General features: G+C 35.2%; 1 protein-coding gene across 1 annotated transcript; it reads right to left on the bottom strand.

Annotated features, from left to right (window-relative positions):
• Positions 1-4068: 4068 nt before the first annotated feature.
• On the bottom strand, positions 4069-12680 carry LOC125788847 (uncharacterized). The gene is made up of 14 exons (XM_049472725.1): positions 12428-12680; positions 10842-10994; positions 8742-9119; positions 8565-8615; positions 7568-7606; positions 7289-7330; positions 6756-6797; positions 6616-6654; positions 6181-6222; positions 6041-6079; positions 4959-5027; positions 4794-4832; positions 4236-4301; positions 4069-4139 (listed from the first exon to the last, which is right to left on the bottom strand). Exons 1-14 carry the CDS (start codon positions 12489-12491, stop codon positions 4069-4071), a joined length of 1134 nt encoding a protein of 377 aa, XP_049328682.1. The 5' UTR covers positions 12492-12680.
• Positions 12681-25889: the final 13209 nt, after the last annotated feature.

The raw sequence follows: 25889 nt of genomic DNA, 5'->3' as shown, positions 1-25889 counted from the left end.
CCCCGCCCATAACCACGCCTCCACCGCGTTACGGTACGCGTCCACTGGCACTTTTCTTCAACTCAGGTCGCCGTGCCGGATCTCTTGGCTCGCCGCGTGTGGGCGTGTCCGTAACGTTTTTGAATTCAAATGAAGCAACAGATGTAGTCAATCATAAGTTTAATATTTTACCTTTTTAGTCAACTTCACTGTGATCTATAGTTGTATAAATCCATATTCCGCCATTTTAAGCCTCTCTTCTGTGTTTAAAAGGCGCCTGTTCTGTGTGTGTGAGGCTCGTCTGTGTGTGGTGTGGCAGCCTGCTGTTCCCTGATTGGCTGGACGCAGCGCGGCGGCCGGATTCATTTGAATAAAGTTGAGATCTGTTCAACTTTCCTGCCGGAGGGGGGGGGTGCGCTCAACGCAACGCAACCCAGTATGCACCGCGGCATGCGGCGGCTCTCTCCATTGAAATGAATGGGATGCGTCGGGGCTTAAGTGCCAGTGGACGCGTACCGTTACCGCTTACCGCGGGCAAAGTTCAACATGGTTCAACTTTGACCTCGCGGCAAGCGGTACCTCGGCAGAAAACGCATGACGTGAACTCACGCGACTAGAGAGAAACTGTAGTCCAAACAACAATAAACGTGCGCGAGAGACTAATAATAGCGATTAGTGAATCCCCTCAGCTGTACATCACTTCCCTACACTCATATAGAGATAACAGGAGGAAGAGAAGAATCAGAGCTTTGTTCTGAGGCTGAGAAACAGATACAGATCCACAGAGGCTGTAGAGACTCAAAACTACAAAACACCGCTCGCAGAGGTGATGGGTTTTAGAAAACTCCGCCTATTATCAGCAGGAGACGCTTGGCGTCAGCAGCAGCGCAACGCACCCGCAACTGACCAGCGTAGAGCAGAGCGGCAGCACAGCGGAATACAGCGCGGTGTACCGCGTTCAGTGTGTAAGCACCTTTAGGAGGTGGGAGGCAGTGAGCGGCAGAGCGGTGGAGGGGCGTCGCAGTGCTCCTAGCCAATCAGAGGAGAGATATTTGCATGCTGTTTGCATGTATGAATATTCATGAGCAAAGCTGGAATCTGGTCATTGTGGACACACCCCTAAAACAGTCCATTAAAAAAGAGCTATACAGAGACACCTGAGCACTTTTTTTTTTACAAAAACGGCTCACATGTCATTCATTCATACTAGAGACCACAACTAGACATTTTAAAATGAAAGAAAAAACGACGGAAGGTGACCTTTAAACCTGTCTCGCTCTCTGCTGCTGCAGCAGCATGGGCGGGGCTGCTTGGGCAACCGGCTTTAGCTTAGCTTGGGTGGCTAGGCAAGAGTTACCGACTTTTTACTCTAACCAACGAGCTAAATAACGATGTTGTCAAACAGAGGCAACACAAACTTTCACATTTTCCCCGCATTTCTCCTCCACGTGTTTCTTTCAGTTATAAATATTCTGTGTGTGTGTGTGTCGTTTTTGTACATCATGAAACAGGCAAATGTATAAAAGTGAATGTGGCTAGCATTTTTAACAGATTATTATAGGACTTACCTCCAGATACAGCCAGAGGAAGTTTCAATACGGTCACAAACAATAGAAATGAAGCTGCAGGAGTCATTGTCACCATCTGACGGTGATACTAATATAAAAATAATCCATAACACACTGAAAACCAGCGAACTTCAGGGAGAGGCAGGGAGACCCCAACGCCCCTGTAAAAAATATCCATCTCATCCAGAGAATACAAAACCTATAACGGTACTGGGCAGGAGCGAGTTAGTAAACGAGCTAATCTGTACTATACTAGAAAACGTGCCTATACTACAGCGCTATCAATCGAAACCGCATTCCACAGGAACCCTTCGCCACGGAGCCCATTTGTGGAGATACTTGTTCTAACACACAGACACACACAGACAGACAGGCAGGCAGCCTCCTGCTCCTGAACACACCTAAACCGCCCAGCCCGCACTAACAAACAGGAAACGCTGGAGCAGCACTGATGAGAATGCGGAAGTAGTTGTGCAAAGAGCGCATAAGTGACCCCGCTTCAGGAGATAGAATAAAAGTCTCCTAAAAGTCTCTCTAGGCCTGTACACACACTGTTTCCCATTTAGTGTTTTACTTAATTTCTTTATTTAATTTATATTTAAATAATAAAATATATATTTTTTTACTTTTTTATGAAACACAAAAACTTTGAGAGTTTAACGGAATACTATAAATGTATTTTTTAAGCAATATGCATTAAATTATAATTTAGTGTGTTGATAGAAAAAATGTTAAAAATGTTTAAAAATACAAAATATAAAAGTGTACGCAATTAAAAGTGTACTTAATAAAGTAGTTTTTCTTAATTTTTTTAAATTTATTTTCTACATTGTAGATTCATTTTGTCACATTCCTAAAATAATAAACTATTTTTTACATTTATTTTTTAAGGAAACAAAAACGTAAGAGGATGCTAAAAATATCACTAAAAGTAGGTTCAAATTAGGTAAAGAACACTAAAAGTACATTTTCAATTTTTAATAAACTTATGAAATAAACATATGAAAATACACGTTAAATATATTTCCATAAAATGCACTTTTAGGCAATATGCATTAAATTATATTTGGTGTGTTGATAGAAAATATGTGATCTTCTAAACAGTGTGCTTAATATAATATTACATAGTTAAAATGTATTATTTATAAGTATATTTTTAAGGAAATGTACTTTCCTTTAATTTCGACAAATTCCTAAAATAATTTTTTTATTTTTAAAAAAAGTTTTTCAGGAAACACAAAAACGTTTGACAGTTTAAGATGATACTTAATATCACTAAAAGTATATTCAAATTAGGTAAAACACACTAAAAGTACATTTTTGTATTTTATAAACTTCATATGAAAATACACATTACATATATTTCAATAAAATGTATTTTTAAGCAATATGCATAAAATTATACTTTATAATTAATAAAACTCGGTTTTAAAATACAAAATACTAAAGTGTACGTGATTAAAGGTGTACATAATAAAATAATAAATAATTAAAATGTATTATTTAAAAGTATATTTTAAAGAAATGCACTTTGAAGTATGATTTACACTAAATAAAAGTCTCATCTAGTTATTTATTTTCTACATTGTAGATTAATTCTTACAGCAAGTAATTTTTTTTCATAAACTTCATATGAAAATACACGTCAAATATATTGATTGTCTCTGTATGTCAATTATTTCTTTTAAAGCAATATGCATAAAATTATACTTTATTGTGCAAATAAAAAATATATGAAAGGGACATTACCCAAAGACAAACAAAAAATGTTATTTAAATATATATTTTAATTCATTGTATTACCAGGATTTCTTACATTTTATAAAAAATACAGAAATATACAAAGCAGACAAAAAAGTAAACATTTTAACCGATCAGTTTGTTTCTCTGGTTTATACTGCATTTGACCAGACTGTAACAGTTACCAAGTAAAGTTGTTGACCCAATGCTCTTAAAATAAAGCTGAAAATCTAATCTCAGATCAAGTAAATGCAAAACAAATATATACACATAAAAACACATCATATAAAAAAACAGTTTCAATAAAAAATAACAATATTCAATATTAAATATTTAATTATTACAGTACACAGTTTAAACTCTGACAACGTGTAGAAAATCTACTGTTTTACATAAGTTTTAATACAAAATACAAACGGAGGGTTATTTAGAAATCAGTTGTCAGAAGGCGGCAGCAGCAACCAAAGAAAACAAATGTCGTATTTTTGCCAAAAAAGTATGACAACCAGAACATTTTTGCAGGTGATTGTGTCCACTGCAAATTTCTGATTCTTCACTGGTCAAAAGATTCAGCTGTCTCTGCTGAAAATGAAAAAATGTGATAAATATATGTAATATATATAATATATATTTAAAATATAAATATATACATTTATAAAATGTATTTTCTGCATTACTCTCATTTTATTGAGATACCATTTATCCACTACCTGTATTATTAAGTACATAACAAACAATTTTAATATATATATTAATATAGTTAATTACAGTAAATAATTAATTACTGAAATACAGTGAAATACTCAACCTTACCCATGGTCAAAGGAATATCCATTGAAGCAGCCAATTTTCCTGTAATTAAAAATCAAAAATATCTAAAATTAAATTCATTTCTAATTTAGTGAACAGAGTTCTTTAAGACTCTTCATGATCAGGTTATGAACTCACGTCCAGCTGGGCTCAGTCCTGCAGTCAATCTATTCTGACCTTCATCATCCTCACCACAAACATTAGCTGAAAAAAATGTTTAATTTATTAAATAATTTCATTCAATATTAATTCTTTATCATTAAATATATTGTTATCTTATATTAACACATCATTATGTGGAATTAATCATTCTTGCTCTTGTGCTCCCCCTACAGTCAAGATGTGTAATTCGTGCTTTAAGCCACCACTAAAGGATACGCGGTACACATGCATTTCTGGACAAGCTGAGAGATACAGGAGCTTCACTAAAAGTGGGAGGAGCATGTGAACTGAGGTGGTAGAGTAATATTACAGGATTTTACACTTATATGAGTCGTGTTACACAGCTTTACACAGTTCTGTAATCCGAGTTCCATAGGGCAATAGCAGCAGTAAAAAGTGCATCAATATAAAACTGAAGCTAATATTAAAAAGTGTGATTTATTGACATGCAAACAAATATATTTATGTAATTCATATGATTATTAATATAAATATTAAGTAAAGAAATTTCCAGCATAAGATAATCACTTTTACCCAGAGTTAAAGGAATATCCATAGAAGCAGCAAATCTTCCTGTAATGAATAAATACATATTTAATCAATACTTAGTGAAGATTGAGGCAAAATATATAAAGATATATACATTTTTCTGATCAGAATTTAGTGGGCGTTCGGGTTATAAAAAGGTGATAAACTTACGTCTATCTGGGGTCAGTCCTGCAGCCAGTCTGTTTTGACCTTCATCACCATCATCACCATCATCACCAGCTGCAAAATGCAAATATTACAAAAGTATTAATAGTAAGTAACTTGGAGTGGTAATTACAAATATATTTATTTATATTATTCAATGTTTCCATTAAAATATTGTTTAATCATTTGTTTTATTGTGGGTCTGACAATACAACAGTTGAATAATAAACAAACTGACAACAAAATTTTACGAGGAATAGAAATAAATATTTCTTAAAATTACCAGACTAAGAGATAAAGAAATAACATTTGAACAAACAATAAAATAAATAAATAAATAAATAAATTCTAACAAGAAATAAATGTTACTCAATCGGCAATCTTTAAAGGGGCACAAACCCCCTGATTTTATCTGAATCACCCTCAGCACAAATTTGAATAATGACGAAAAATGGGAGGGGCACTGGGTGATGTATGAGGTGAGATTTAGGGGCGGGACAGGCCTCCCATAGCGTGAGACACAGATGATTGGACGTCAGCAGGGGGGTGGGATTATTGATTAACTAATTTGCATAATGAGATGTGTCTGTGTACCAAAGTACACAGAAACATCATCCTCGCCTACAGCACAGCTAAACCTGAGAGGAGCTGCAGATTCAGAAATTACCACAATAAAAGTGTTTTTAAAAGGTTAGGAAAGGTTTATAACAATTTTAAACAAGACTGATATGTTATATATTACTTTAAATAAACACATTTCAGCTATTATTGAAAAAAATATATAGTCTTGAGTTTCTGACTGGGAATGACAAAAATGGTTATGAGTTTACCAACAATGGTGTATTTAACATTTTTGCTATTACATAAAAATTTTTTTTATATATTTGGAAACAAATAGATAAATATATTTTAAGATGTATTAACTGGAGCCTCACAGGGTGTACCGGATTATTCCTTATTAATTGCTTTGGCCCAGGCATTCTTAATCCTGCTAAAATAATATTTTTATAAAATAAAAAGAATATTGATTATTGATGTTAGTAAGTGAAGAAATTTTCAGCACATAATCATGAAATAATCAAAATTACCCAGAGTTAGAGGAATATCCTTAGAAGCAGCAAATCTTCCTGTAATGAATAAATACATATTTAATCATGAATATTTTAAAGATCAGGTTGTACTTAGTTTGTGTTTAGTGAATGTTCTCGTTATGATCTTATAAACTCACGTCTAGCTGGAATCAGTCTGTTCTGACCTTCATAATCACCAGCTAAAAAGAAGAGAATGGAAAAAAAAAAATATATATATATATATATATTTATAATGACTTATTAGCAAATTAAACAGACGTAAAATGCACAAGAACCAACAAGGAAACACAGAAACACAGAGGCTATATTCACACAGAAGTAGACAGGAAACAGGAAACACCAGGGACAGGTAACAAGGGGGCAGAGCTAGCAATTGGAAGAACTGAAGACAAGGGCGGAGACAAGGGAAAAAAAACAGAGAGCCATGTGCTAAAGAGCACATGGCGAGAAAAACATGGAGACAGAAGGGGAGGACACGGAACAGGACGAGAACATGAGACTAATATTGATTATTGGAGTTAGGGAATGTTAAACTGTACAGCAGCTGATAATAATGAGATAATCAATATTACCCAGAGTTAGAGGAATATCCTTAGAAGCAGCAAATCTTCCTGTAATGAATAAATACATATTTAATCATGAATATTTTAAAGATCAGGTTGTACTTAGTTTGTGTTTAGTGAATGTTCTCGTTATGATCTTATAAACTCACGTCTAGCTGGAATCAGTCTGTTCTGACCTTCATAATCACCAGCTAAAAAGAAGAGAATGGAGAAAAAAAAAAAAAAAAAAAAAAAAAATATATATATATATATATACATATATATATATATATACATATATATATATATATATATATATATATATATATATATATATATATATATATATTTATAATGACTTATTGGCAAATTGAACAGACGTAAAATGCACAAGAACCAACAAGGAAACACAGAAACACAGAGGCTATATTCACACAGAAGTAGACAGGAAACAGGAAACACCAGGAACAGGTAACGAGGGGGCGGGGCTGCAAATAGGAGCAGTGAAGACAAGGGCAGAGATGTTGAAATGTTGAACTGAACAGCAGCTGATAATAATACAATAATCAATATTACCCAGAGTTAGAGGAATATCCATAGAAGCAGCAAATCTTCCTGTAATTAATAAAAACATATTTATTAAATATTATTAAGACCAGCAAGAAATATACACATTTTTCTGATCAGAGTGTATTAAACTCACGTCCAGCTGGAGTCAGTCCCTTCTGATCAAAATCATCACCAGCTAAGAATGAGAGAATGAAAAAAATATATATTATGTATATATATATATATATATATATATATATATATATATATATATATATATATATATATATATATATATATATATATATATTTTTTTTTTTTTTTTTTGTATTAATTAACATTTAATTGAAATTCTTTGCAAAAATACATTTGATCTAATGTTGTTAATGATCAACCATACAGCAGTTAATGATAATGATATAAACAGTATTACCCAGAGTTAGAGGAATATCCATAGAAGCAGCCAACCTTCCTGTAAATAATAAATACATATTTAATACATTATACATTTAGCGAACAGCAGGATGAAATATCATTATAGTGTCAATCGATAAAAAAATAATCAGAACAGTATTGAATGATTAGTGGGTAGTTAAAAATATATAATAAAAACAGCATTTTATAGAATTGGTATTTTTTGTTCTTGTGCTCCCCCTACAGTCAATGTGTGTAAATCACACTTTGAGCCACCACTTAAGGATACGCTGTACACATGCATTTCTGGACAAGCTGAGAGATACAGGAGCTTCACTGAAAGTGGGAGGAGCATGTGGACTGAGGGGATAGAATACTATGACAGAATTTTACACTCAACAACCTAAAACAACATGAACTAATCATGCTTTCTCAGACTCCAGCTGCTGATGGAGAAACAGCATGACCTACTGTACTCTCTCTCTCTCTCTCTCTCTCAGACTCTGGCTGCTGATGGAGAAACAGCATGACCTACTGTACTCTCTCTCTCTCTCTCTCTCTCTCAGACTTCGGCTGCTGATGGAAAAGAAGCAGCATGGCCTACTGTACTCTCTCTCTCTCTCTCTCTCTCTCTCTCAGACTCCGGCTGCTGATGGAGAAGAAGCAGCGTGACCTACTGTACTCTCTCTCTCTCTCTCTCTCTCTCTTTCTCTCTCAGACTCTGGCTGCTGATGGAAAAGAAGCAGCATGACCTACTGTACTCTCTCTCTCTCTCTCTCTCTCAGACTCCGGCTGCTGATGGAGAAGAAGCAGCGTGACCTACTGTACTCTCTCTCTCTCTCTCTTTCTCTCTCAGACTCTGGCTGCTGATGGAAAAGAAGCAGCATGACCTACTGTACTCTCTCTCTCTCTCTCTCTCTCTCAGACTCCGGCTGCTGATGGAGAAGAAGCAGCATGATTCAAACCAGCAACCCTTAAATGAACTGAAAAGTAAATTGAGGCAGTTCTGAACTCACTCTTGACTTGATCCGAATCTTCTCCACCCTGGTCTTCATCCATCTGAACATCTGGAAGAACGATAAGCGCACCACCATCAACACCTCCTCCTTTCACTAAACATCTCTCTGATGTTCTGGTTTAAGTTTAAGATCAGTTAGAGGTTTTATTTAACGATAAAAACATTTTTGTCTTACCGTTTAGGTCTTCTCTGGTGGCTTCTTCAGCTGGAGGTTTTGCTGTCAAGATGATTCTGACCAGGTGAGAATTCACACAGTCACTGATGTTATTAAACCAGAAATCATCTTCAGAACCGGTCGCCGCCTCATAACAACCCCTGAAGATCCTCTCCATGCACCTCCGCACCAGGTAGTCCCTGCTGACCTGGCTGAGGCTGGGTGAATCTTCTTCATCCACAGGAAGATCACTGTTCAGCACCACACACTGAACCGTATCGTCCGTCGCTATCCGGTACAGGACGGTAAGTCCGTGGTCAGATGTAGAGTTCGATAAGGTCACGGCTCCTCTGGAGAATCTCTCCATCTCACAGATATTCCTCTCAGCATGTTCAGTACCTGAAACACACACAAAAAAATGTATCAAAACATGTCCACTTTAATTTTATCAAAGGGTTTATGGTTGCATACAATCCGGGTTAGCACCCGAACATCCCTTTCAGACAGCTTCCTCTTACAGCATCCACAGTTAATCCTGTTGGATGTGGTTGGTCCTTCTTGGTGGTATGCTGACATTACCCTGGATACCGTGGCTCTTGATGCATCACAAAGACTTGCTGTCTTGGTCACAGATGCTCCAGCAAGATGTGCACCAACAATTTGTCCTCTTTTGAACTCTGGTATGTCACCTATAATGTTGTGTGCATTGCAGTATTTAGAGCAGAACTGTGCTCTTACCCTGCTAATTGAACCTTCACACTCTGCTCTTACTGGTGCAATAATGTGCAATTAATGAAGATTGATCACCAGGCTGCTCCAATTTAGCCATGAAACCTCCCACACTAAAATGATGACAGGTGTTTCAGTTTCATTGTCCAACCCCTGTATCTCCATTCATTAATCAGGTAGATGTATACAGGTGCAAGTTCTGTTAAAATGTGAAACTCATATATTATATAGATGTATTAAACATAGAGTGATCTATTTTTACGAGTTTATTAATTTTATTGTTGATGAAAAAAAATAAAAATCAGTTTTGGCAGTGTGGGCAGTGTGCCAAGTCCTGCTGGACAATGAAATCCGCATCTTCATAAAAGCATGAAGTGCTGTTAGATTTTGCGGGAAAACAAAACTGCTTTAGACTTTAGACTTGATAAAACACAGATACTGGGGTTTAATAAAATACTACTGTAGAAGTTGTAGAAATATCAACTCAAGCTTTTCACTCTTTAAGTAAAAGTGTTTAAAAAAGTACTGCTTTCAAAACTACTTAAAGTATAAAAGTAAAAGTTATGAAAGCAGAAAAAATTAGGGATTAAGGCCATTAAGGACAAAAGCTTAGGCCATCAGGCGAGGTCAACTTTTACATTTTTCAAATTTAAATAATCAATCAATCAAGAAATAAAGTTTGTAATCAGGTACAAAGTACATTAAAAAATGGCATTTAAAAAGGATTAGAAACATAGAAAAAAAATTACTTTTTTTTTTTAAAGATTTATAACAATATTTTGTTGTTCTGCTGTATATGTTGCAATAACAAAAACTATTTTCTCCAGATGCCAATAATTCAACATATTCATAACATATAACTCTCAATATCAAAAGTATCTCCATTCATTACAGGGTTTAAAATACTTCTGTAGAAGTTGTAGAAATATCAACTCAAGCTTTTTACTCTTTAAGTAAAAGTATTTTAAAAAAAAAGTACTGGTTTAAAAACTACTTAAAGTATAAAAGTAAAAGTAATGTAAGGAGAAAAATAAAGCAATTAAGAACAAAAGCTTAGGCCACGCCCACAGAGTCCTATAGTGCACTACCCAGCTGAAATGAAACAGGAGTAACGAGACTGTTTTTATTAAAATGTAAGGAGTAGAAAGTTCAGATAATTGTGTGAAAATGTAAAAATAATTACTCCAGTAAAGTGTAGATAACCTACATTTATACTAAAGTAACATAATTAAGTATTTGATATTTAAACAAAATGTAATTATGGCTGCCCACTTGTCATTTTGGACAATAGGATGGATGTATATTTATATATATATATATATATAGATATAGATATATATATAGGCTCTATATAGGCTTTTTTATACAAATATGACTGAATTCATCACTGACTGTTATATATGATCTCCAGAAGGTGGATGAAAAGTTCTTGGGTCTCTTCTGAATCCAGATTCTCATCATCCGGCCGGACAGTATCCGGGAGCTCGGGGGAGGTAGTGTGGAAAGGGCTGTAGTGAACAGTGCTGATGTGATAAAAGTGAATCTCTGTGGGAATATAATAAACCAGATTAGAAAAAAATCAACAATCCAGATAAAAATCCAAAAATCCTGAGAAATCTTCATTTCTCACGTTTTACATCACCTGGAAATCCCAAAGATCCCACAGTTTATAAAATATACATCATCTCTACCAAATGTTTGAGATGACACTGTGTGACAATAACTCTGAATACAAAATATTTGCAACAATCAAGCTAATTTCATTCATTTTTGTGACTTTTAAAAACAGACTTACTGTTCGTAATATTCTAAAAAAAATAAATAAATAAACTGTGTAAAAAAATAATGGTTTAAGAAGTCCAAGCTCATGTGGGTTGCCGGATTGACACACAGTGACTTACTCTGTAGCTGATCAGTGCATTTTATTGTCCAAAATACCCGTTTCTACTACACTACTGGTGGCGATTAATTACCCAGCTGTGGTTAGCAACCTTAGTGAAGCTCAGTGATTACTCGTTCCAGATTTTCCACTGTTTGCATGATGTTGTGTTATACCTGGCAATCTGGGATGTGGAAATGGGATTGATGGAATGGTGGTAGGAAGATTTAGAGGGTACAACCCACACAGATTAACGTGCATGTTAAAAATGTCCAGTAAACTAGCAGGAGGTATTATTTATCACTTATTAGTGATATAAGTTGGTTTTGTGTTTGATTTTGAATATAAATATATTTATATATATTATTTTATTCATTTTCTTTTAAAAACTTAAATCTTGGAAGTGGTTAAAAGTGTGAATGATGTCAGACTGACCACAAAAAGGTCACCACCCGTATTTAACTAAGCTAGTAGGTAAGATCCTCCCATTGGATAATAATTACTGCATGGCTAATTAATATGTTTCAGCTGCAACAAGTTTAAATTTAACCATAACTGATGCAGGGAGTAGCTTCTCATTAGTTAATTAAACAACCATTTGGAAAGTCAGACTCATCCTGCATCAATAATGCAGAAAAGACATCTAAAGACATTATTGAAACGAAAATCGACTAAAAATGCATTAAGAACTGTCTAACGCTTTATTATAAAACAGCGGAAGGACAGTGTGGGAACATCATCTTTCCAGGAAGGAATGTGGTGGGAAAAAAGATCTTGAATAATGGTGAAATTAAATGGTGGAAAAACTCAGAACTAGAACTCGAACTCAGAGATATGATATGGTTAATAGTGAAAGTAAGAGCTTTACCACACATTCATAATGCATGCACCCACTATCAGGCCTTGCTCATACTCCCAGAATTCACCTGGCCTTACCATGATCACACTGACCAACTTACACCTTATACAACACCTTATACAACTTACAACATATACAGGTGTGGACTTTCACATACACACATGTTCCACAGATCAGTGCAGTGCTCTTTAACTAGCTTCTATAGGAAATGGCAAAATTCGTGGGACAGATATGCCTTACCTTTCTGAACAGCAGAAACGATGAACACCATGAGGAGCAGCAGCAAAGGTGTGAAAGCCGCCATTATAACATCAGATAAACCTGGAATATTCCAGACATGAAGCTTTTACTGGAGTACGTCCAACAGATCTGCAAAACACCATCAAACATACATATTTTACTGCAAAACCTGCTATGGAGGACCAAAACTGCCCAAATAAAAAATAAATACATATATCAATAAAAGCTTAAGTAAATCACCCAATAAAAGTAATATGGTGATTAAAACGATTAAGAATAATTATAATTATTATAAAAATAAAGCTCCTTTTTTTTATATAAGCTCCTCTCTCTCTCACTGGGCTTGATTGCCAAGCCTTCACGTGAAAACCACACCCCTTCATTATCATATAAGGACAAGGAAAAACAGAAATGAATACATTGGGAAATAAATAAATACATAAATAAATAAATCGCACCACGAGGCTGAAGTTGGCGTCTTATTCGCCAGTGTCTTATTCGGATTTTCCGGTCCACCTTAAAAAGTCGAAGTACCAATTATTCGCCAGTAGAGAGCAGGGTTGAGCCGAGCAAAACGAGTTTGGCATTTAGGGCATATTACACTGAGAATACATTGCCTGTTCTGGGTATTTCCAGTTGCCCGAACTCCAGATTATCAAATAGTCTGTTGAATTTGACACCACATTATGAAAATATAACTAGTATACTGTGAATAGCCTAAATAACTTAACATTTAATGTACAGTTTTTTTTTTATTATGAGCCTCTGAACTTGGCATTTGAGAAGATTAAAGAAGAATAAATTGCCTGTTCTGCATATTTCCAGATGCCCTAAATCCAGATTCTCAAATAGTCTGTTGAATCAGACACCACATCATGAAAATATACCTATTAAACTGTGAATAGCCTAAATAACTAAAAATATTACTGTACAGTTTTTTTTATAATGAGCCTCTGAACTTGGCATTTGAGAAGATTAAAGAAGAATAAATTGCCTGTTCTGCATATTTCCAGATGCCCTAAATCCAGATTCTCAAATAGTCTGTTGAATCAGACACCACATTATGAAAATATACCTATTAAACTGTGAATAGCCTAAATAACAAAAAATATTACTGTACAGTTTTTTTTTATAATGAGCCTCTGAACTTGGCATTTGAGAAGATTAAAGAAGAATAAATTGCCTGTTCTGCATATTTCCAGATGCCCTAAATCCAGATTCTCAAATAGTCTGTTGAATCAGACACCACATTATGAAAATATACCTATTAAACTGTGAATAGCCTAAATAACAAAAAATATTACTGTACAGTTTTTTTTATAATGAGCCTCTGAACTTGGTATTTGAGAAGATTAAAGAAGAATAAATTGCCTGTTCTGCATGTCCCAGACTCTCCACGGCTCAGTAGAGGGGAGGAGCCTATTGAAGTGAGTGTTAAAGTGAATGTAGTTCACTTCCTAGGGTCCCTAAGTAGTGCACCACTTTTATTTGGCCAACACAGGGGTATATAACCATAGACATCTTACACATTGACGCTGCATAGCCCGCCTCCTGGCTTGCGTGTCAACGCGGCCGCCATATTGGATGGGTCTCTCATGCTCATGCGCCCCCAGTATGCCACATCAATGTCAAAAGTCGGGGGTGCAAAAATACCAGGTGAAAAAAAATTAACCAGCCTGTTTTAACATTCTGCGTGTGTAAATGAACTTCTCGTGAGCACAAATGTGAAACTAGCAAGCAACAAATAGTGAATGGTGTGCGTGCTTTAGAAAATGTTGCTCTTGAGCTTCATTTTTCTCCTCTCGGATGCTTTTTTTCCTCGTGCGCTGTGTGAATTAGCTGCAGCAGCAGTTTGTGCTCGACTGAGTTTTTTGTGCTCGAGTTTTGAAAGGGGTGGTTTTGAGAGTTTGGGGGCGGGGTCAGGGTCACCTCCCTCAGCCAACGCTATTGGCTGATATCTCCAGGTTTCGTGATGGACCGCCTACCTCCACGAGCCGCAGGAGAACAGAAAAAGGGACGGCAGGAGAGTTAGCTAACTGGCTATGCTAACATTCAAACAACCCGCTCGCCGGCTTTGTCTACCCGGGTTTAGTGCCAAAAAATTTTTAAAAATCAGTGTAAATATTTCTTTATTTGCTCCATTACTAATGATTCTATCAATATTTAGTGCAATGGTGTTCCTTACCTCCAGCAGGTAATACTTTAATTAGGATAATTCACTCGTTTTTCATAAAAAAAAATACATGTTCATGTTTTTTTTAGATTTTACTACTTTATTACTTTTAAAAGACCTATAGACCTATAAAACACAATAGTTTTACACAACATTCACACGTAACATTACAATTTAGTTTTAGTTTTAGCAAAGGCTGGTTATGAATTTGTAAGATGAACCATTTTCATATTATATGTTGATTACACTGATTAAGGTCAGCAGAAAAAGTTTTATAATGAAATAAAATACTTTTAACTATTTTTTCCTAGATCTTCAAACTTTAAAACGTCAGTTTGACCCGTAATATAATAGGCAGAGAAACAGACTGAGAAATCATGGAAAGAATGCATGTTAGTTCCTGATCAATGATAATGTCATTGTGTACTTTTTGCTTTTTTTCACAGTTTTTCTTTTCTCTTTTTTCCCCTCATCCCTTAATATGTGACATTGACATGTGGTGTCACCCCTGATCCTTGCAGGGTAAAGACTACCCTCCTTTTTGATTTTTGATTTCCAAACCTGATCATCACTCCATCACACTTTCACACAGACGGTGAGAGCAGATCACATGTTGTATGTTCTTATTTAATTCATCCACAGCAGTTTTTGTTCAATAGCACAGCCTCAGCACTAGAGATTGATCATAGCATTGTGATAATTTCTGAAACAATAAAGAAAATAATATGATGATAATAACAGTATTTTGTATTAAAAGCAGTCTATGAAGCTATGAATCATTTTTGTTCATGTTTGAAGTTTATATGCATGCTCTAAATATTCTGCATCCTCATATCGTGGTACGTGTTTAGTTACATTTCTGCATTTTTATGTTACATTACATTTTTATTACATTATTTTATTAAAAAATAAAAATTATTGGCTGAATACTGAATGGAACAGCGCCTAAATCGGACCTCACATTTCTATGACGTGAATGTGTGGGTTCTGTAGGGGTTGGGCTCGCTCTAGTAAGTGAGCCCTCTGAACCAGGTAGTAAACAGACCCAAGTGCAGGACAGTAGACCTCAAAGCAGGTAAAGTCAAGAATAAAACACAATTGAACACAAATAGGGAAGTTGGTGAGAAAAGCAACTCAAAAGGAGTTGATTTTAAGAATGGGTTGACAAATAAAAAAAAGCACATTGGATAAACAAAATAACGCCAGGGGAGGACTGGCTGCCCCTTATAAACTGGGGTAAACGTAAATAAAACCTTCCCAAACTAAACTATGAAGTTTATAGGTGCTTTTAGAAACTTAGGGAGTGATCCCCTTTCTAACATGGAAGTGTGGAAGCTTCTAAGAGTAGTGAGAGAGAGAGGGAACGCCACTCAAACTCTCAGACAAAGAAAAGGAAAAGAGGAAGCTCGGGAACAACCTAGAGAAAGAGTTAGAAGGCTTGGCCACTCTAACTCTTCAGCAGACAGGAAAGTTAATAAAAAAAAAACAGCTCAGGAAACGGGCATAGATTCACTCTGAAAGGTTCAAAGATCCAGCACTGTGTGACTGAATCCCAGAGCTTAAATAGCTCTTACACAGGTGCATTGTGTTGAGCTTAATTAGGTGCTGGTGTTGCTCGAGGCCCCCCTCTGGTGGCCGGAGGGGGCCTTGACCGGGTGCCAACCCTTACAGGTTCACCTGAAACATTTCATTACAGAGAGTGTACAAAAATCCTGTTAAAATGAATGATGTGCAGCAAATATGTAATATAAATCATCGGAAAAGTTTTTTTTTTTTCATTCTGTTTAAATATAAATCTCTGCTATCTCTCTTGCACAAATGTACCTCATAATGAACTTGTGATGATCATGTTACTCATCATAAATAACATATTTAATATTTTATTAAATCTCTAATATTGTACATTTATTAACTACATAAAGAAAACATGTTGTTATTGTCGGTAGTAGTAGTAGTAGTAGTAGTAGTAGCAGTAGTAGTAGTAGTAGTAGTAGTAGCAGCAGTAGTAGTAGCAGTAGTAGTAGTAGTAGTAGCAGTAGTAGTAGTAGCAGTAGTAGTAGTAGTAGTAGTAGCAGTAGTAGTAGCAGTAGTAGTAGTAGTAGCAGTAGTAGTAGTAGTAGCAGTAGTAGTAGTAGTAGTAGCAGTAGTAGTAGTAGTAGTAGTAGTAGTAGCAGTAGTAGTAGTAGTAGCAGTAGTAGTAGTAGTAGTAGTAGTAGTAGTAGTAGTAGCAGCAGCAGTGGTAGTAGTAGTAGTAGTAGCAGTAGTAGTAGTAGTAGTAGTAGCAGTAGTAGTAGTAGCAGTAGTAGTAGTAGCAGTAGGAATAGTAGTAGTAGTAGTAGTAGTAGTAGTAGTAGCAGTAGTAGTAGTAGTAGCAGTAGTAGTAGTAGCAGTAGTAGTAGTAGTAGTAGCAGTAGTAGTAGTAGTAGTAGTAGTAGTAACATGGCTGTCCATCATATCCCTGTAGTTTTAAACAACATTAGAGCAGTGTTGGGCACATTACTTTGAAAAAGTAATTAGTTATAGTTACTCGTTACTTCTCCAAAAAAGTAATTGAGTTACTAACGGAGTTACTCCACTATAAAAGTAATTAGTTACCAGTAAAAGTAACTATCGCGTTACTTTTTATTATTCGCCCGTCAAAAAAAGAAAATCAATTATGCATTTACTATTATTATTAGAAAAATAACAAACGAAAATAAACCCAAAATGTTGACAAAAATATAGTCTAACGAATTTCAAAAAAACAAAACGAAATTCTCCACAGAACCAAAGAAAATTACTAAAACTTGTAATACTGAAAAACATGAAAAACGCGTCTGGGGATGAAATTAAACAAACCAAGCCACACTCAAAGGAAATATGTATATATAAACAAAACAAAATAATGGACAAAAACAACAATTTAATGCCCGTTAAAATGGTATTAATATAACAGCTTCACCAAAAGGGAATAGAGCTTAGATCGGGCGCAAAAAATCCGACCCGACCCAGCCGGAGCCCGTGCACGTTCTGCCCGAGCCTGAACCATGAACTGAGCCGGACCCGATCCGCCCCATAAACTGTCTGTTTTCGGGCTGATTGAATGAGCGAAATATAATCAGAATTATGTTAATTTACACTGTAACATAAAAGCATAGAACTATTATTTAATTTAAATGTTTTTTTAAGAACAGCTACACACAGTGCTGCAAGTCAAACGCGAGGCGTTCACGTGCGCCCAGAGCTACGTGATTACAGTTTTCATTATTATTATAGTTTAATTTTATTTTGTTTTTATTTTTTCTGTTCAGTAAGTTTTTAGGGTGGGCTTGCTAGCGCGAGCGCTTTACACAAGAACTAAAGGACCACGAGGTGCCGCGCGCTCGGCACAACACCCTGCTGTACAACTCCGCTGTACAACAGCGCTTATAAATAAATTAAACACAAAAATGAGGGTATTCTATCTGTAATTTCAGTTCGTTTTAGTTAGTTTTATAAACACAAAATACAGTTCGAGATAGTTATGTTTTTTCCTTTTAATTACCTTTTTTATTAGATTCAGTTAACACAAATGTTTTTTTTCACTTTCAGTTTTCGCTATTTCGTTCGCTGTAGTGAACAATAATAATTGGTTACTTAGCAACATTGTGATTATCACATCAGAGCTTTATATAAAATAAAAATAGGAGCTAATAGGAGCTTTCTCTAAAAGAGGAAGCAGCAGCACCACAAAAACCGGAGCAGCTAAAAAGAGCTTAACGTCCTTAATTCGGAACTTGGGCTGTCCACGGCAATCACTGAATTAATTAGAGCACGCAAATCGTCACAATTGTGCCTCACTTCACCACGCCAAACCACAGGCACAGCGGCCAGAAGCTCAAGTTCACCGGACAGAGGATCGGTTAACCAGGGCAAAGCGAAGTAAAAAAAAGTGCGGCCAAAGTAGCGTGCAGTAACGGGGTGTCGGAAATGGTAACGGCGTTATAGTTACAGTCATAGTAATTAGTTAGATTACTCGTTACTGAAAAAAGTAACGGCGTTAGTAACGCCGTTAGTTTTAACGCCGTTACTCCCAACACTGCATTAGAGGGATTTTTACTGCAGGTGAAGATTGTCCGATTTAACAAATCTTTGTCATCCCCCCCACACACACACACAGCCCTTCAGTTCTGCACTTCTATAGTGCTCTACTACTACAGTTAGTTCAGGTGCAGTGTTGAGGTTCTTACCTGTGGAGAGCAGAAGCTGTAGAGCTGTGTGTGTGTAGTGTCTCTCACTACAGAGCCGCTCAGCTGAAATGAACTGCAGCCAACCGAGCTTCCTTTATATACTCTCATACATGCTCAACGGGAAATCCCTCACCACACATGAGTCACCACTTGCACAAACTACATAAAACTAACTAACTTCCTCTAACAGGATCACAAAACATGTTTTCTTAATGTAGTTAATAAATGTACAATTTTAGACATTTAATAAAATATTAAATATGTTATTTATGATGAGTAACATGATCATCACAAGTTCATTATGAGGTACATTTGTGCAAGAGAGATAGCAGAGATTTATATTTAAACAGAATGAAAAAAAACCTTTTTTGATGATTTATATTACATATTTGCTGCATCATTCACTTTAACAGGATTTTTACACTCACAGAAATGTGAGGTCCGATATTGGCGCTGTTCCATTCAGTATTCAGTTAATAATATGATTTTTGTATAAAATAATAATGTAATAAAAATGTAATGTAACATAAAAATACAGAAATGTAACTAAACACGTACCACGATATGAGGATGCAGAATATTTAGAGAATGCATATAAACTTCAAACATGAACAACAATGATACAGAAATACTCCGAAAGCTTCATAGACTGCTTTTAATAAAAAATACATAACTTTCTTTATTGTTTCAGAAATTATCACAATGCTATGATCAATCTCTAGTGCTGAGGCTGTGCTATTGAACAAAAACTGCTGTGGATTAATTAAATAAGAACATACAACATGTGATCTGCTCTCACCGTCTGTGTGAAAGTGTGATGGAGTGATGATCAGGTTTGCAAATCAAAAAGAAGGGTAGTCTTTACCCTGCAAGGATCAGGGGTGACACCACATCTCAATTTCACACATTAAGGGATTAGTGGGAAAAAAGAGAAAAGAAAAACTGTGAAAAAAAGCAAAAAATACACAATGACATTATCATCGATCAGGAACTAACATGCATTCTTTCCATGATTTCTCAGTCTGTTTCTCTGCCTATTTAACCCTCCTATTATGTTACGGGTCAAACTGACGTTTTAAAGTTTAAAGATAAAAAACAGTTAAGAGTATTTTATTTCAGTATGAAACTTTTTCTGCTGACCTTAATCAGTGTAATCAACATTTAATATGAAAATGTTTCATCTTACAAATTCGCAACCAGCCTTCGCTAAAACTAAAAAATCATAAATAATATAAATTGTAATGTTACGTGTGAATGTTGTGTAAAACTATTGTGTTTTATATGTCTATAGGTCTTTTGAAGGTAATAAAGTAGTAAAAATGTAAAAAAAAAAGTTTGAACATGTATTTTTTTTATGAAAAACGAGTGAATTATCCTAATTAAAGTATTACCTGTTAGAGGTGAGGAACACCATTGCACTAAATATTGATAGAATAATTAGTAATGGAGCAAATAAAGAAATATTTACACTGTTTTTTGAGATTTTTTTGGTTTCAGACATCTTTTGGATAATTAAACATGCAGCAGTTAAAATTAACCCAGGAACACCATTGCTGTTTTTGACAAATGAACATAACATAACCACGCCCCGCCCCAACCAGTCAGCCCAGACCATAATAACCATAATAATGGAAAAAAGTGAGAAGGCCAAGCTCAGTGTGAGTAAAAGTGAAACTTAGCACTGCACCAAAAGCCAGTTTCTGAAACTGAATATGTTCTGTTTAGTTAAAAATTAATTGATGTTTTTTTTTTTTCAGGTGTTGCTACAATACAAAGTTTATGTGACATTACATGTGAGAGACGTGGGTAGATTGAGCATTCCCCTTTAATGATGAATGTTTTTTTTTGTCAGTCAGAATGTGAAACAGTATCACATCACATGTTCCATAGTATCTAAATTCTGGAAAGATTTTTCTTCTTTGTTTTTAAAGGAAACTGTTGAAAATGTTGGTGAATATGAACCTTGGTGATATAATGTTATTTTTTCATTCACTGATCTTGATATAGAGTATATTACTAATTTTATTATTTTATTGATTAAATATTACATTCACCGTAAATACTTGACTTCAATACCAAAAATTGATATTTGCGTACTGGACTGGTTCTTTAATTAGGCAAACCTAGGAATTTGCCTAGGGCCTCAACCAAATCTGTCCCTCATAGGAGGAGAACAGAAAAAGGGACGGCAGGAGAGTTAGCTAACTGGCTATGCTAACATTCAAACAACCCGCTCGCCGGCTTTGTCTACCCGGGTTTAGTGCCAAAACATTTTCAAAAATCAGTGTAAATATTTCTTTATTTGCTCCATTACAAATGATTCTATCAATATTTAGTGCAATGGTGTTCCTTACCTCCAGCAGGTAATACTTTAATTAGGATAATTCACTCGTTTTTCATTAAAAAATACATGTTCATGTTTTTTTTTACTTTATTACCTTTAAAAGACCTATAGACCTATAAAACACAATAGTTTTACACAACATTCACACGTAACATTACAATTTAGTTTTAGTTTTAGCAAAGGCTGGTTGCGAATTTGTAAGATGAACCATTTTCATATGATATGTTGATTACACTGATTAAGGTCAGCAGAAGAAGTTTCATACTGAAATAAAATACTTTTAACTATTTTTTCCTAGATCTTCAAACTTTAAAACGTCAGTTTGACCCGTAACATAGGGTAAAGACTACCCTCCTTTTTGATTTGCAAACCTGATCACTCCATCACACTTTCACACAGACGATGAGAGCAGATCACATGTTGTATGTTCTTATTTAATTAATCCACAGCAGTTTTTGTTCAATAGCACAGCCTCAGCACTAGAGATTGATCATAGCATTGTGATAATTTCTGAAACAATAAAGAAAGTTATGTATTTTGTATTAAAAGCAGTCTATGAAGCTTTGGAGTATTTCTGTATCATTTTTGTTTATGTTTGAAGTTTATATGCATGCTCTAAATATTCTGCATCCTCATATCGTGGTACGTGTTTAGTTACATTTCTGTATTTTTATGTTACATTACATTTTTATTACATTATTACTTTATAGAAAAATCATATTATTAGCTGAATACTGAATGGAACAGCGCCTATATCGGACCTCACGTTTCTGTGAGTGTAAAAATCCTGTTAAAGTGAATGATGTGCAGCAAATATGTAATATAAATCATCGGAAAAGGTTTTTTTTTCATTCTGTTTAAATATAAATCTCTGCTATCTCTCTTGCACAAATGTACCTCATAATGAACTTGTGATGATCATGTTACTCATCATAAATAACATATTTAATATTTTATTAAATCTCTAATATTGTACATTTATTAACTACATAAAGAAAACATGTTGTTGGTAGTAGTAGTAGTAGTAGTAGTAGTAGTAGTAACCTAGCTGTCCATCATATCCCTGCAGTTTTAAGCAACATTAGAGGGATTTTTACTGCAGGTGAAGATTGTCTGATTTAAGAAGTCTTTGTCCTCCCCACCCCCTTCACACACACACACACACATTTAACAGTGCTGTTAATAAACCAGCCCTTTAGTTCTGCACTTCAATAGTGCTATACTACTACAGTTCGTTCAGGTCAGTGGCGCAAAAAGGGGGTATGCAGCGTATGCGACGCATAGGGGCGCTGCACTAGAGGGGGCGCCAAATCCAAGCCCCAAATAAATTTCCTCTCCTGAGAAACAGCCAATCCGCTTGCTGGTTTGCGGAGCACGGTGGGAAAGTAATGACAGAACGCTGACGATTTTAAAACGTATCTCTCTCCCCACACCCCCCCGCTGCCGATTTTAAAACATAGCACTCCCATCTCCAAATGAACTGCAGCCAATCCGGCTTCCTTTGCAAGGGCGTAGGAGCGGGTTTGATATTGGGGGGGACACTTTTGCTAATGCACCAAAGCCCATATAGTTTCTTAGAACAACATTTAAGGAATTACTTTTAATCACAAATAATCAATTTTTTCTGTACTCTGTTTATTATTACTTACATCCAAGTAAAGGTGACTTTACAACCACCATGTTACTCCACATTACATTTAAACAAATATGTGTGAAATGTCTGAATTATATACATATATGACAAAAACTGATCAGTTATCATCTGCGCTTTTAGTTGTTTCTACTGAAAGCACTTCTTATGATGGTGTCCTTTTTTGAAAAAAGAATGTAACTTTACGTTTCATAGAGATTTTTGACAGAAGTTAATATAAATATTAGACTAAAGAAAAAAAACATTTGGATTCACCTGGAATCCCTCTATTTACTCAGGATTTAGTCTTACTGTGAACTACAAATAAACAGAAGTCAGGTTAGAGCAGTGTTTCTCAACCCTGTTCCTACACATTCTACTGCATATCCCCACTGCCTTCTCTGCTTTAAAGGCACTTAATAAAGTAAGTGGAGGTATGATGTGTCTAATACACTGCTGACATACATAATGAAAAGGATTTAAACAGGTAAACTCAGTAAAGGACTGTTTATTAACACAATTTTAGGGCAGAGATCAGGGTTAATAAACTGCTTTAAACTACCAACATAAAGTACTGTACTAAATTCTGACTATCCACTACATCTGGCTTCTAGCTAACTATTTTTTTCGTTTACTATAGCTTACAGTAAGTCCTGCAATCCTAAATTAATAAACACAATTTGAAAATGAAATAGTGATTAGCTGATCAGGGCAAGCTGAACATAACATATATGTGTTTTTTTAAGCCTTGACTCCCTGTCTAGCTAATTCCAAACTTAAGCTAACTGACTAACACAGCTGCAGTTTATTATCACACGGTGGGTTTAATCTGTGTGTTTTGATTTGGAGAGTCTTTTTAACCAGCTATCAGAAATAATCTCAACACAGGCCACATGGTAAACTCCGTTACCTCTTAGAAAAATCGCCGTATATCCAGATTTACTTCAACACCAGCTGATGCTGGACACCGCTTCTAAATCTCACAGCGAGGGGAGGGGCTTCTCCTCCACTAGCACGCTAACTCTTCTCGCAAGACCAGCGAGCTGATTGGCTGTTTCTCCTGAAAGGCGGGACTTTCTCCCTGAACCGGCACCGTGATTGGTTTCCCAGCGCTTAGCGGTCGGTCTCTTCATTAACAGTACGACTGAGCTGAGAGAAACTATTTCATTTTTGGGGGGGACAAATCCACCTGTTTCTAATATTGGGTGGGACATGTCCCACCCATCCCCCCCGGTTCCTACGCCAATGTTCCTTTGTATACTCTCATACATGCTCAACCAAGCATGCTCATCCCTCACCAAGCAGAAGGTGAGTCACCACTTGCACAAACTACATAAAACAAAACTGTGAACTTCCTCTAACAGGATCACAGCAAACCCATGAAAAACTTTAGCGTGAATATTATTCAAAGACAACACAATAAACACAAGTTTATTATTAAGGGAGAGAAATGTATTACTTTTCTTTTTTTTACATTAAAATATCCATTATTAAAAAGCTTTAGGAAAAGAAAAGTTGTGATTAATCAGATTATATTTTAATTCGTTGACACCACTAATTGTACTGCATATCACCTTTCTCTTAAACTTTTCCCTATGTAAAAATTTTGGTCTCATAAATCACCAAGCTGTAATGATTATAAACAGCAATTAAAATATATATATATATATATATATAATATATATATAATATATATATATATATATATTAGTATATTTAGTTCTGCTGTTCACTAAATACTTATGATAAAATATGTATTTAGTTTTTTACAGGAGGATTGGCTGCTGCTATGGATATATGTATAACTCTGAGTAATATGTATTATCTCATTATTATTTGCTGCTGTTCAGTTCATTCAGTTCCTATCATCAATTTCAATTATATTTAAATAAAATGTAAATAATATGAAATAAACACATTTTTTGTATCTATCCCTAAATCAGTTAGCATTAGAAAATAAATTATAAGTTATAAACTAGAAAATAAGTTATATATATATATATATATATATATATATATATATATATATATATATATATATATATATATATATATATATATATATATATATACATGGGCGTGGTAGTGGGGGGACTATCCAGGGCCCGAGTAGGGTGAGGGGCCCATTTTTACCTGAAAAAAAAACACAGCATATGATTTACACAGATGCAAATGAACATACATACAGTAAAAAGTAACAGTAATTTCTGTTTTTAACTATAAGTATATAATATCCTGTGAGCCGAGCTGAAGAATAAAGTGTAGAGATTCCAGATTCAGTTCCAGATTCAGTTCCAGTTCAGTTCATTTCCATTCCATCAGCAAGGCAGCAGGACCAGACAACATTCCTGGGCGGGCCCTGACTTTACGTGTAGAGACGTGGGTAGATTGAGCATGATGAATGCTCTTTTTGTCAGTCAGAATGTGAAACAGTATCACATCACATGTGAGAAAGACTTTTCTTCTTTGTTTTTAAAGGAAACTATAATGTTGCTGAATATGAACCTTGGTGATATAATGTTATTTTTTCATACACTGATCTTGATATAGAGTATATTACTAATATTATTATTTTATTGAGAAAATATTACATTCATCATAAATACTTGACTTCAATACCAAAAATTGATATTTGCGTACTGGACTTTACTTCCCTTTTGAAATCCTTTAGAATTGCTTAGAATATGAATAAGAAATGCCTTAAAACTGTAAGAATTTATGATGAGCTTTCACTGGCCCCTCGTTAATATTTCTCTATTTTTATCTCTTTTTTTAAACTTATTTAAAGTTTCAAGATGATACATATAAACAACAATAAAAGACAGCATAAAAATATACATTAAGGAAACACCTTATATATAAGTACACCTCTTAATTGAACGAGATTCACACTGTATAACTGTAAGTAATAAACCATGTTTATCCAGCGCTCATAAAAAGAGCACTCCCCTTCCCATTCCGCTCTTGCTCAGTGTAAACTAGAGGTCTGCACTCCAGTGGGAGTCCTGAAGGTCTCGCGGGACCCGTCAGAATATGTTGCGGCGCGGGACAGAACTGAATTGTTATTGGCGGGAGCAGGAGTTTAATCAATTCAGGCGATGTGGGAG

Source organism: Astyanax mexicanus, unplaced genomic scaffold, assembly GCF_023375975.1.
Source record: "Astyanax mexicanus isolate ESR-SI-001 unplaced genomic scaffold, AstMex3_surface scaffold_31, whole genome shotgun sequence".
Taxonomy (NCBI): domain Eukaryota; kingdom Metazoa; phylum Chordata; class Actinopteri; order Characiformes; family Acestrorhamphidae; genus Astyanax; species Astyanax mexicanus.
This window is presented reverse-complemented; position numbering and strand designations above follow the sequence as displayed.